At 37.9% G+C, this 14,155-nt stretch overlaps 1 protein-coding gene across 1 annotated transcript in view; it reads left to right on the top strand.

Annotated features, from left to right (window-relative positions):
- The window catches only part of SH3RF1 (SH3 domain containing ring finger 1), a 91,262-nt gene extending 88,293 nt beyond the window's left edge, over positions 1–2,969 (top strand). Inside the window, 1 exon segment of the mRNA XM_037389553.1 lies at positions 231–2,969. Coding sequence (XP_037245450.1) covers positions 231–399 — 169 coding nt within the window. The 3' untranslated portion in view covers positions 400–2,969.
- The last annotated feature ends 11,186 nt before the right edge of the window (positions 2,970–14,155 follow it).

Here is a 14,155-nt window from a genome sequence, read left to right as displayed (position 1 = left end):
AAAAAAACTAGAGAGATGCATACATTTGACTTACATTCATTATGTTGCTATTGTTACTTTCTGTTCAAGACGTTTTAAGTTGTTACGTACTGAGCAAACAGTTTTAGGCAATTACCTGTTTTCCTAAGTTTTAACATGCACAGGAATATTTTTTAAAGCATCAGTTTAAAAATTAAAAAAAACTAAAACAAAAAGAACCTAAACAAAGGCATTTTTTTCTAATTACACAGGTACAGGGTTGTGGTATCCTATCCTCCTCAGAGTGAAGCAGAACTTGAACTTAAGGAAGGTGACATTGTTTTTGTACACAAAAAACGTGAGGATGGCTGGTTCAAAGGCACTCTGCAACGAAATGGAAAAACTGGCCTTTTCCCTGGCAGCTTTGTAGAGAACATTTGAGAAGATTCATTCCAAGCGCTTCAAGTCATACTGTACTGTCAAATAGCACAAATATTTTACCAGAAAAAGCACAGTCATGAAATATTTTCAAATGACTGTAATGTAAACAAAAATCTGCATATTTTTACAGTGTCTATAGCACAATTACACCAGCGAACAAAAAGGATTAAGGCATCTGCTGGTTTTATCACTTTGGATTCTTAAGTGTGATGTGTGCCTTGTACTGTCTGATTTATTATATAAAGGAACTTTTTTTCCCCCCAAGTATGTTACATAAATGAACAATTGTTTACAAGGCTGTAACTAATTTATTCTTGTTTTTTTTTTAAACTTGAACTTTGTGTAATAGCTAAAATTCTTGTGACTATGATTTTAAAAAAATATTAATTTATGAAAGAATAACTAAGGGGAAGCTGGATTCTCTCCTTATGAGCAGGCAATTATTTCCGGTAAAGAGCCTCCCGTTTATCCTTTGAACATTTTTCCCCTGCTGTGTCTGACAGTGGAGTAAGTCTCTGTTTTATGAGTTAATGTTGAGTGGTGGTGATGTGGCGTCAAATAGAATTTGCCAGGTGGGGAAAAAATGTGTATTTTGTTCTTTGGACAGAGGAAAAAAAAAAAAAAAAAAAAAGTCAGTGGTGTTCTTGAGTCTAGTTCTACTTCTTCATAAATCACCCAAGTAATGTTTCCAGGAGGCAGAGATGTATGTGAACAATTGAATAAAATTCAACCATCTCAAGGTTAGGATCATCTCAAGGTTAGGAAGGAAGCAATTCAGGAGTGCCAATGAGAAATTCACTATACCTTTTGTTTATGTAATAACTTGGCTATTTGAACAAAGCTTAGCTTTGTATTTTTAGCCAGTTCTTTGGGCTGGGCATTCAGCACTCAGGATCCAACAAAATTGGGAGGAATGTTAAAGCCCAACGCTTAGAATGATTATATCTTGAAAACATCTGTTTGATAAGACTGAATATAAAAATAAAATTACAAGTTGTACTTAATGTCTAAAAATGCCTAAGAACTGTAATTTGCTTTTTTCTTCTCAAACTGATCTGCATGGCCAAGAGATGTTTTAAAATGTCTGAGCAATAGTGGTGGTAAGTGATGCACTTGTGTTAAAGTAAAAGGCTGTATGAAACACTGTGAAAACTTTACAAATTTCTTAACCATTGCTACTTTGGTATGTTCTGACCTTTACTTTGTCTTGCATGTGTTACTCAATTCCTGCAGAAATATAACTGTGCATGGTTGGATTTTCCATTCCAGTTTCCTGTTGCTGGGTTATTTTGCTCTGAAAGTTTCCCAAAAGCCACTTGACCAAAACTAGTGAGTAACTCACCTTCAGCCACCGAAGGTGTCCAGTGTTTGAGTCATCAATAAAATATTTTAATGCTCTTGCAGCTGATGGTTATAAAGAATGCAGCCTGCAAGAAAAGTGTTATTTATCTTTCAGGGTTTTGTTAGAGATTTGACACTGGTAAACACACATGCACTCAGCTAAACTTGGGGTTTTTTTATTTTACTGTTTAGTTGTAGCAGTTTAATGGTGATTTTTTTTTTGCAAGACACTGAGCACCATCATCTCCAGTTAAATCTGATGTAATTTGGCTGTTACTCAGCACTTTACAAAGGGAAGCCAGTAGTGTGATTCAGTGTCGCACAGTACACAGAAACAGTGATTAAAAAGTACAGTGATATGTTAAATCGTTATAATTTTTTTAAGTTCTATGTTAATGACAAGGATTTCTTGCAATATCAGGTAGTAACATGATGGTCTTAAAAATAAGAAAAAATATATCTATAAATGCATATAGTTGGACATGACAGCATTCCCAAATTAACCATGTCTCTGAAACACTGTATAATTCAGTTTTTTGCATTTTTAAATATTTTAAATAGTTTACTTGAATATTCATGTAATATATAAAGGTTTTGTGAAATGAATTTTAGTTAGAAAGAAGCTGATATCAGCTTTTGTCAGCATAAATTGGCACCAGTGTGTCATAATCTTATTTTGGAGAATTTAGTGCATTTTATATTAAAGACTACTAAAGGTTAATTTTTTTGTATCTCTGATCTTCATATTTTAAACTAAGTGACTAAGGTACCTCTGCTAATAGAATTTCATTGTGTAAAGTCAGTTAAAAAACAGCTGTTAATCCAATAGTTCTGTTAGATGGAATACATTCTTAATTGATTTTTTTAACATTAAGTAAATGTTTGTAAAAAGGGCTTATTACATAGCAGTGCAACAATGACAAAAATGCAGTTTATCATGCCTTTTTGTGATCTTTTAGGTATTTGTTTTTTTGGTTTTGGCTTGGGATTAATTCAGTGTAGAAACAGACAAACCCTGTGCATTTGCTGTGTGTAATTCCATAAAAAATTTTGTAAGGTATTTTATATCTATGTTTGAAGTCCAGTGAATGTTAAGTGTTTGATTTACTATGTTAAACTTCCAATCCTAATAAATATTTTCTTAGCAAACTGCTAAATCAAAATGTGTATGCAAACATTAAACATAAACTGCTTGTAAAGAATTTGACAATAAAATTACCAGAACTTAATTTCAGAATTCATAGGAGGATATTTCTGCTCATAGAAAAAAAAAGTCTTCAGATTCCATAATGTTAGATGCTTGGAACCGTGAACATAATGCAAAAATTGTAGAGAGAACTGAGGATCTGGCTTATCTTTTCCATCTCCTTCTTTCTGCAACTTTGTAAGTAACATCAGAAGAGGTAGGTAACCTCCTTCTTTGTCTGATGGTAACTGACTAGTTTGATCTTGTCAACAGTGTATCAGATGCGTAATAGTTAGAAAGTGCTTTCCCAAGAGGAACAAGTGTCTCGCGCAGGGGGTGTGATGTTTGTGTATGGAGACACAGGCCCAGCCCTGAGGCTGAACCATCTACCCAAACTTTCACCGAGGGCAAAAGTGTCTGGTGGCAAGAGGCTCGCGTGCCCTGCAGAAGTTGAAGTTTGCTGTGCGCAGCACTTAGTCACTGCCTGACTAGATCTTCTTGGTTTGAATGCGGTTACATGTCTACATGTCACTGCTGGGAAAATGGTAGGAAGTTAAATCTTAAAGTGTTTGCAAAAATGTTTAGACTCTGTAAATGTTTCAGCTACAGTAATAAGGCTTCTGGTTTGTCAAGACTGACCAGGACCTAGATTCTGCAGCATTAAGTCCTCTCTATAAAAAAAAAGCATCTAGTCTAATTTTCCTTTGGGGGAGTGGGAAGTGGCATTGCAGGCAATGTGATTTGTAGGAATGCAGAATAGAGAATATAGAAAAGCAGCTTATTTCTTTTTCAGAATTGTGATCTGACATCATTGCGTCTGTAGGAGAAAAGTACACACAAACATCATGGCTGCACATCAGAAGTAAGACTGTTTCTTTGTGTTGGGGTTTTTTTGGTAATGTAATTATTGAGTAATTCTAATATGTATTTAGCATTTGGCTTGCCATAGGTGCCCAAAATACTGTTCATCCTCGTTTCATTACCTCTGCCTTATTAGCAGTAATGACAATTACGGTCGTTTTGCATAGGCTTAAAAACATGGCTTCTGAGCATTCTGGCATTTTTCACAGAGCTGGCAAAATGTTTTAACTGGCTTGTTCTTTCCAGTTGCTTTAAGCAAATGTGTTTAAAAGTGTATATTGACTTTAATGAAACACAAGAATCCACTTGTCTAGTTAAAAAGATTTGTGCCTGGCATTACTAAAACTCCTACAGTACAGTCTTTCATATATGTGCACAATAAATAAGTGATGCCACCAGTTTCTGTAGGTCACATGCTAGTGTACCCATTTTCTTTGGATCCTTGTTGTGAATCTGCAATAAGTGTACTTCTCCAATCACTCTCAGGTGCTTTTCTCCTGCACTTTCAGAAGTAGATAATGGTAGATCTTAAGGATATTTGAAGTTGAGCAAAACCAGTGTCATAATTCTTTTGAATGACTTCATCATTCATAAGCTGGCATACTTGAAATATTTGTATCTAGAAACAAAAGGGCTGACAATGGTGATGGTGGATGGTGATGACATGGACATCAAATGTGAGGGAAAAATGGGAAAGAGAAAAGGATTTGGAAGACCTGTGTGTTGGACCTGAATCTTAGCCACCTTACCTCAGTAACCGAAGTCCAACCCTGTGAAAGGACCTAAGAGGAACTTGGATGTCTAAGGCTGAAAACACAGCCCTCAGTCTTTACCTAATCTCTTAAGCTTGTATTTGCTGCTTGTGTCTTGTTGCAGTAGGCCCGAGCTGCTTTGGTGTTCTCATGTCAAAACACATCTGGAATCCGAATCTGGACATCTGTATTCCCAAATTACCTGAAAGGCTTGATATGACGGATGTGCTTTGAGAATATATCTCACACTGAGTACTGTCTTAAATAAAAAACACAACAGGAGTTGCAGGTTTGCATTAGTAAACGGGGTAGTGTCTGCTTTCTGTGTAGTAACACATACTAGAGGGTGCTGTCAGGAAATGTTATGGATGCAATGCATTTTCCTTCTAATTTTCATCCAAATTGCTCTTACTTTCTAGGAGAAAAACTTGTTGAGACCCTCAGAGTTAGCAACTGCATTTGAAGACCTGAGGTCTCACCTTTTTTGAGCCTCAGTTTCCTCATTTGTCAAACTGATGATCCTGTCCTTGCAAGGTATGTGATGTGGAACTTGTTTTGAACCTAAGGGGCTGACTGGTTTTCGTGAACTTGCAGATAGATGCTGATGGATTAGACCTGCCTCCAAATACAATCCGCAGCTGGAACAGCTAAACCCTTCCCCTAGAGAAGTCTCCTAGACACTGGTTTCTGTGGGTGAGAGACTTAGTTGATCCATTTTAACAGCTGAAGACCACTTCAATCAGAATCAGTCTGATAAATTAATTTTTGTTTTGTTCCTTTTGCTATATCCAATCTGCAATGTGCGAAAGCCATTCAAAATGTAACATAATGAGCATTTCATACATGCCTATCAAATCATAGCATTTACACTGAAAATTTTATTAGTAGATGTTAGAAGGTACTATTTGTCTGTTCCTCCTACTACACACTTTCCTGTCAGCTGTATTGTTTTGCTGAAAAGAGAAGCGGCAAAATCAGTTCTTAAATTCTCTGCCATTTGTACTCAGTGGAGTAAAGACAATTTAAACACGGTAACTTTATCCATGGATTTCAAGTATTCACAGTTATAACTAGCTTGTAAAAATTCCTCTTAGCACATGTAAACGAATAGCACTTGGCTGCACTCTGCAGCCAGTTCTAGCATCCATATTATGCTTCAGTTTACGTGGCATGCAGAACCCAAAGGGCTTCCGATGTTTGCATCTAGTACTCATTTAGATCAAAACCAATTTATAACATATGTCCAAACACCAGCTACATTCTCATTTCAGTGTGGTGGCCACAACCTGTACAGCAGCGTAGCGAGCGGAAATTTGGCTAGCACAGCAAGAAAAAATACACTTTAATTACACAGGCAGAAAAATGTCAGGGTTTTAAAGTACCCATACAGGTGGTTTGTCCCTGCTGTCTTAGATGGAACCCCATTCCACAAAGCAAATAGACTTTGATTCCCCCCCACCTTCCCTTCCCAGAGAGGAAAGCAATATAAGCCCTTAAAATATCCAGACTCTTTGGCATTATAACACATGGTTGGACTCTCAATTACTGCAAATCAGTGCTACTTCATTGATTTCATTAAACTTTGCTGGCATACATTGAATATGCCCCCTACCGCTAAATAATGAAAGAAAATATCTCATCTGCCCTAGAGGAATGAATATGTCTGAAAGAAACTGAGCTGGATGATTTTTGTACTTGGAAAATACAGAGCTATTTGGGTTGTGTTATCCTTTTCTCAAAAAATGTGTGTCCCACTGGTACAGCTAAGGCACTAGATCAAAAGATGATGTTGTTTAGCAGCACTGTGAACCATGGAAGACTTGCTCACTTTTCAGTCAAACCTATAAATTTTCAGATCCACAATTGCAGAGTAGGCTTTGGTTTGCTAACAGCTGCTAGCCCCCAAAATCTTTTGTGGTTGGTTACTGCTGTATTTTCTCATGGTTTATCTGTGGATGCTTGGGAGAGAAGATGAGTCAGCAGCAGAATGACTTGAAAGTGGTCATTGACTTTGTTCTCCACAACAAGGGACGTGCCCTAGGTCAAATTTCTTATTTCAGCTGGTTGAACTTCTCAATAAGCTGAAGAATGCTAGCTCAAAAAAGTTTACAGTTCAAAGAATTCTTCTCCACTCCTCTGGTAGGCAATCTCAGTGAGTCTTTTGAATACACACAGATCAGGAAAATCTGCTTATTTTTTGCTCCTTATCAAAGGTGTACTTTATGCCTCTGTCCAACTTCTAAGTTTATAGTATGCAAGTAACCGTTTTCCCCTGCTTTTCAGTGAAATTCTTTGCATTCAATAATTTAAGATCTCTGGTACACAATATAGCTTTTTTACAAGGATGAAATGTAATAGCTTTTTAAAATAAAATAATACTTGGCTTTGTAAAGATCAGACTTTTCATTGATCATAAGAACCTTATGCAAAGAGATGAATGTTTTGAAACTTGTAACAAAATAGATACTCATCCTCCCTAGGCATTCAGTATTCTTGATTACTTGCACCTAATGGATGGGTATTCCTTAGTACTGAATTGGTGATTACTGCCACAGAATGTTAGGCATAATGCTCAGAAAGCTGGAGCGTTGCTGTTGAGAATGTCTCCAGTAAATACGAGACAGAGATCAAGAATGATATGACCTTTGAATTCTGTCTGAAAAACAAAGACTGGTTCAGGACCAGTTTTTAGTGGTCCAATTGTGCATGCCACATGCCACAACTATACTGCTACTTGGAGGTGTGCTACAGCTGCAATCAAGGAAATATTTCTCGTTTTTTCTTTTTCTTACAATATTCCTTGATAAGGAAATCCACGTTAACCTGATGTCAAATGCAAATAAAATTTGTCCGCAACTGCAAAACACAGCAGCGCTCTTGTAATCTGGTTTCTCTGATTTGGCAATGTTAGTGAACACTTACGTAATTCAAGAAAAATTAAAGACAAATATAAAATTCTGTGGGTAACATTTCTCAGCTGTTCCCTGCAGCACAGGATCAGCCAGGCCTGAACACCAGCTTCTGACTCTGGGAAAGTTGCTACAGTTCTCTTAGTAAAGATTGACATGTCAGCAGTGAATGTGCCAGCAGGGAACGGGTGGGAGGAGAAACAGCCCTGTAATTAAAGGGGTCAGTGAAACATCTGGTCCAACCACAGCTATTTGTTTTTTTGACACTAAGCTATCCCTTTAGTACATGATGCTAATGCTCCTCTCCCACAGTAAGCCGGTGAGGTTTGTTACTGGATGTGACCAAGTGTTTGGATGTCTGCGAGATGAGGACCACAACAGAACATAGCTAGTTACGTGTCTGTGGGGCTTCTGTGGTGACAGCTATATTGCCAGAGCCCCCACGTGCAGGCACAGTCTAGGCTGGCGGCAGGAGCTGCTTTCAGAGCTGCAGAGCAGCCTCAGGCAGCTAAACCCGGCGGTGAGAAGCTGCCTGCTTCCTGGAGCAGTTGCATCTCTTCAGAGGTCATGCTGGTGGAAAATGATCAGTCAGTAGAATGGGTCTGTCTTTGAACTGTAACATATTTATGTTGGGAAACTTTTGTTGTGTGGACTCTGCGTAAGCATGTTACTGATGAACGAGACAACGTGGGAATTTTTCCGTGTGCTCTCTTAGTACTTTTGGCGATCTGTGTAACAGGTTTTAACTGTGGAAGTATCACGCTCTCAGCTGATGGTGAGAGCGTACTTGCATAGCTATGATTTAATTAGTCTACAGCCCTGTTTTTATGGAATAATGGCTAAGTCCACCAGTACAAGGAGAATCTTTGTCTAGTACAGGAACTAGTTTGGAGAAAAATTAGCAAACCTGTACTTTTGAGCTTTTTGGACTTTATCATCAGATAATGCTAGCAGAGGCTGGAACTCTTTCTAGTTAGTGGTGTGTCTCTGAAGAGCTGCCTGCATGATTTCTCTATTACAACACTGTCAAAAGCAACGTTGTCAAGGAAATAGTATTGTTTTCAAGGGCAAATGCTAGAGTCTGGTCAACTTCTGGTTAATGTTTTTTTATTAAAAGCTTGGGTTTTGTCTGGCATTGGAAAAGACACAAATAGAAAGCCCATGTTCTTATAACTAAAAGCACTACTGACAAATCTACATAGGTTATAGCTGGCTTATGTTATCTTCCTGCTATATAAATATATATATTATGTTTATATATAATATAATAATTTATATTATATATAAACATAATAGAATGCTTTTGGAAGAGATACTAGATGCTGAAATAGTGATTCCAAATATAAAAGTCGTCCCTAAGGCATGAATGTAATGTCTTGCTTATAACTTTAAATTGCTTTTTTATAGCTAGAACTAGCATGTCTAGTGGCTAATTATAATGTAGCCTGATGTTATGCCCAGCCACCTCCTTCTCTGTCTTTCTCACATGCACCACTTAACCTCCTAGGCCTTCATTTCATAAAGGTGTAAGTGCATTGGACTCTTACTAAACAAAAAAAGTGAACAAAAAAATGTTATTAAGCACTTCACAGAACAGGAATGGATTTGAACATGATATTAAATGTGTGATGAGGTATTTTGCTGAATCATGGAAGGGGGGGTCCCCTCTGGACCATCCTGGAAATAAACTAGCATAGTTCTAGGAAAAATAAAGCAATGTTACTTACAAATAGAAGATATTTATACTTTTTCTAATCCAGCAAAAATAAATTAAATTGACATTTAAACCTGAAGTTGATTTCTTGGGTGCTGTAACTTCTAGATATGAGGGGAAAGTACAGCACTTTGGAGAGCTGGGATAACATTTTCTATTTTCTAGTTTGAGATTTAATGCCCTGGAATACTCTCTTTTCATTCCTCCCACATTGTGCATTAGTCACCATGACTGATTTGGTATAGTCCTTTGGTGTGTGCAGTGGGAGTTTTAGGTGCTTGTGAGTTTTGCTGAATCAGGGACTTAAATTATGCCTTGGACCATGCTTAAGCAAATAATCCCAGCAACTTCAGCAACTGGATATTTTAAACAGGTCTGCTGACACTGGGAGCAGTGCACGTCTCCGCTGAAAGCATGTACAGAGAAAAGGCCTTCAGTGGCTGTAATTGGGCAGCTCGGGACATTGGATTGAGACTTGTTCCAAGAAAACCTGGCAATGCTGACAAAAAAATTGATCTTTTTATGCACGTCCAGTGTTGGTTGTGTGGAGTCTTACCTCACTACTGCTGGAAAACTGCTGAAGTCTAGGATGAGAAATCTATAGATACAGAGTGAGCAATTAAGAAGGCAAATGCTTTCTCTTTGAGGAAAGGAAATAAAATGCTAGGTGTAAGCTGGACATTGGATCAGACGTGTTGTATAGGTGCATAGGTTTGGTTTTGGTGGCAGGAAGGCAACATCTGTGGTACCTGGGGGAACTACTTACCCAAGCTGTGAAGGAAAAGTAAGCTGAATGTTACCTGTGCTGACAATTTGAACAATGAACATTCAAAAGTGTGAGGTGGGAGAGGGAGGTCCTTTTCCAAAACAGATGTGGGAAGCTCTTTACTTCAGAGTAGTGTGTCCAAAGTATTGCAGTGTGTGACACTAGAGCATTTTCTTTCTTCCATTCTTTGCACTTTTTTTCAAAAGGAAAGCATTCACATTGGGGAAAGGAAATAGGGAGGTAACTCTTAATTCAACACCTTACAGGCAAGCTAGAGCTGGAAGTGTATCAGTGAGGGGGAGCACTAATTCCAGGTTGGTACCAGTACCAATGCTACTTATCAGATGAAGGAAGGACTGCAGTAACCTGACAAAATTACTGTGCCTAGGAATTGAATGGTTGCACGCTATTAACTAAAAGATTTGTGGTGACAGGATGTGGTAAAGGTATGAAAATTAAGGCAAGTGTGTAACCTGTGTGTGTTAATGTCTGCAAAAAAGACATACCTTTCAAATGATGCTGTAAAAAGAAATTAGGACCTATAGCATTACATCACTTTGTCCTCCAAAGGAAGATACGTAGATGAATACTATGGCATTAGTATCTGTATGGCTGTAGCTGCCATTAAGTGTTCATGTGGGTGTTCTCCTGAAAGAACTGAAACATGCTATACCAGAATAAATGGATTTTATTATAGAAAACAGCTGATTTTACAGAAAACAGAGCAATAGATGGAGTTGTGATCCAGGCTGATGATATCTTTGGTTTGCCTAGAAATTTTTCTGTCAACTTGTGTGTGCTTTGCATAATGCATATATATGTTACAAATAAACCCATAAAATTCTTTCTTCTGAAACAGTTATATCTAGAGGCATGAAAGATGCAAACAGCAGTTGTGAGAGAGCTTTAGTCAGATGGTGGAACTGAGCTTTGTTTTGCATTTTTCATTTACACGCAGGTGTAACTCTCCCAATTTGGAAGCACTTGGAATGCTGATACCATTATGTAGCATGCCATCCTGTATGCTTTTTACTTTTGACAGAAGAAATGAACTACTAATTTACTTGCTAGGCTGACAAAATACACAGAAGTGGTTAGTATTAGTGACAGCTGTGATTTCCCCTGGTATAAAGATCTTCAGATGTGCACTGCTTTTTGAGTTACCATGAGTAGAATACCTACTGCGTCCTGCCCTTTATAGCAAATACATTTTATCATCAAATGAATCTCTGCATGGCTGCCCTGCACATGCCAAGAGAGGTTTGTTAGGAACTGCTACCCAGCAATGTCTTGTCTTGCCTTCACATAAATTTGCCAGCACAGACAGTCCACACTAATTCCACATACGTGGTTTTTCTCATCCCTCAGGGAGCAGTCTGTCTTATCAAAAACAGAATGACCATCTTGTCAGCGTAACAGATTTATTAACTTACAAGGATCTTGTTTTGAAACGTCCTGCTGTGTTGTAATGTTCCAGATGGCAAAACACAAGAGCATGGCAGCAAGTCTGTTTGTTTACAGCATCCCGCCTCCCCGCTTCATTGACTGACTTGTCTTTGCCATTGTAATTTCTGAGTGTGGCAGGTAAAGATGTCTTGGAGCAAAAGGCTTCTATTTACAGCCAAGTAGTGGAATTCAGTGCCTTATTTATTTCCCAGTGTATTTTTTCACTGAAATGCTTAACAAAATAGCAAGCCTAGGTTAGTTAAAGCTATGAGGGATGTTGCAACTGGATGCAGCATTACAACCAGAATGGGTCATAAAACATTTTGCAGAGGTCTGCTACTAGAAACAGCAATGCATTGAGTTGAGAAAATGCAGAGAGGCTGGTTAAGGTCAGTTGACACAACATTACCCAGTTTTTACATGGGAGAAAATTTACCCACCGTTAGTCCATGTGTTATTCGGGAGATGGTGTCCTGCTGTCTACTGGATGTGGCCTTACTGGGTTTTTCCTTCCTATCCCATTTGGTTGTCTGTTCTCCCTCCCTTTACTCCCTGGGCTATTTTCTGAAGGATTGCAACTTGTTCTTTTCTCTTGCATTGCTGTCATCAGGCGATGGACCAATGTGTCATAAGTAGAATTGCTTTAACATGTATTTATCAGCTTGTTTATTCACATTCATTTAACAGCTTTTGAATGTAAATGCACGTTGCCACAAAAAAAAAAAAATGTTTTCGTAAAGCACTTTCTTATTCCAGCAGACGAAGGTCTAGCAGTTTTAAGTAAATAGGATAAAACTTATTTGAAAAATTACAGGAAATACAAAGTTAATGTCAAATCTGTTTTTTTAAACAAGGAGGGGCGGCAGTGTGTGGAAACTCCCCCAACCTTCCCTAATCTATTCATTTTTCAGTTTCCCATGAAAAATCTGATTGAGTCATTCCCCTAATAAAAGACTATGCCTTTCCAAATGGAGTTTAAGGCCAGTATCTGGTAATTCAGTTTTTGCAGGTACAGTCCTCTTTCTACATTAAGGCCGAAAAGTGCTTCCACCAAAAAAGACAGTAACTGTAGAGTAGGAGATCTTTCCCTAGGGCTGTGTCAATATGGGAAATTGACAGCCATTAGCCTTAATTAAAGATGGGAGAATGGACATTCAGAATGGAAAAACTGACTTGGCAAGCCTTAAAAGAAACTTGGAGCATGCCCTCTAAATCTCAGTTCATAGGGACATCCTTCCCCTGAGAAACCTACATAGTCTATGGCTTTAGCATCCCATTCCCCTGCTAGATTTGTTTCCCGTCATGTTACTCGGGAAATAAATTTGGACCATAAACTCCTGGGAACAAGAGCTGTCATCTGTCTTTATTCTCTGAAATGGCTGGCATGTTCTTAGTTGTAGGAAATTAAATTATAAACAAAATTTAACCACTTCCTTTTTTTCTTGTTTGGATCATCTATAAATACATTCTTTCTTTCTTTCTCTTTTTTTAAAGTGGTGGGCATCATGTGATGTTAGCTTCCTTAAACACTCATATTCCAGTGGATTTAATGAGCGTTTGGGAGCCAGATGGCATACCATATTTTTTTCAAAACATTTTAAAGCACATGACAGACAATTCATGTTGACAGGAGGGCTTCACTGAGGTGTCTGTAAAGAAAATGTGTTACTTGTTACTATTAGAGCAGAATAATTGTTTATGAAAGGCATCCTCAATTTCAGCAACGATTCAGTGAAGTAAACAGAGATGAATTTTGCTATGTAAACACTGCACACTCTGCAGAAATTTTACCCACTTCTGTAGGTTGCCTAAAATAATTACAATCTGAGTTGAAATGCATAATGCAGTGTGGTATTATGCAATGATAGTCACTGAATTCCAGATTTAGACAGTTTTGCCTTCAGTCTTCAGGCAATATTATGGAAAAAGCTATGGCTGGAGACAATAATGATGATGCTTCTTCCTGTAAGTTGGACAGAGAGAAGCATTCTTTCTCTTTTTGTCTACTAGGAAGAGAGAAAAACATGGCAGGAATAACAGTGTAGAAGAAGGAAAAGACATAAAAGCAATGGACTCTACTGTTCTAGTTAAGACTGGTTGGAGCTGCAGGTACAGCTTGACAATGAACCTTTTGCTGCAGAGATTCAGCTGGGAGGAGAAGCCAGCTATGCGGTTTGGGGAAGATAGCAGGGTCTTTGATAAAAGCTTGGTCTGCCCTTACGTATCTTCTCCAGTTTAGTAGCTAAACTGTGAAAATTAGGAGGGAAATACTATCTCAAACCTTCTCAGAGTATTCTGTGTTTCAATTAAATAACTCTGTGAAAGAGAAAATGCTAGCTTTTCTTTAAAAAAAAATCCAACATAGACAAATGTACTTCATTCCTGAATTTTATTCATTATTTTTTTCTGTGTAATTTTCAGTGCTCTTTAGAACTGCTATTTCTGGCAAATGTATAGTTCCTTAAAAAAAAACCAAAACCCACAACACAAAAGGACCCTACTCAAGCAACGGTATACGAGTTTTGCATCTGTTAAAAGAACTGACATGGGGAGAGGGAGAGAGTGTTTCTTTTGTCGAGGAAAAAGAACATGATGTGTAGAAACTGCATAAAGAGAGGCTGCAAGTGAGGATAAAAACAAAAAAGTACTTAAAATATATGTGAATTTTTCCTGTTCTGGAAAAACAGAACTCAAAACGGGCTTCTGTAGCACCCTACAGCTGTATCAACCTGCATCACATGTCTTTGAATCCAGGGAGTTGTTCATAATTTTTGCATTTTC

Source organism: Falco rusticolus, chromosome 1 (assembly GCF_015220075.1).
Source record: "Falco rusticolus isolate bFalRus1 chromosome 1, bFalRus1.pri, whole genome shotgun sequence".
Lineage (NCBI taxonomy): Eukaryota > Metazoa > Chordata > Aves > Falconiformes > Falconidae > Falco > Falco rusticolus.
This window is presented reverse-complemented; position numbering and strand designations above follow the sequence as displayed.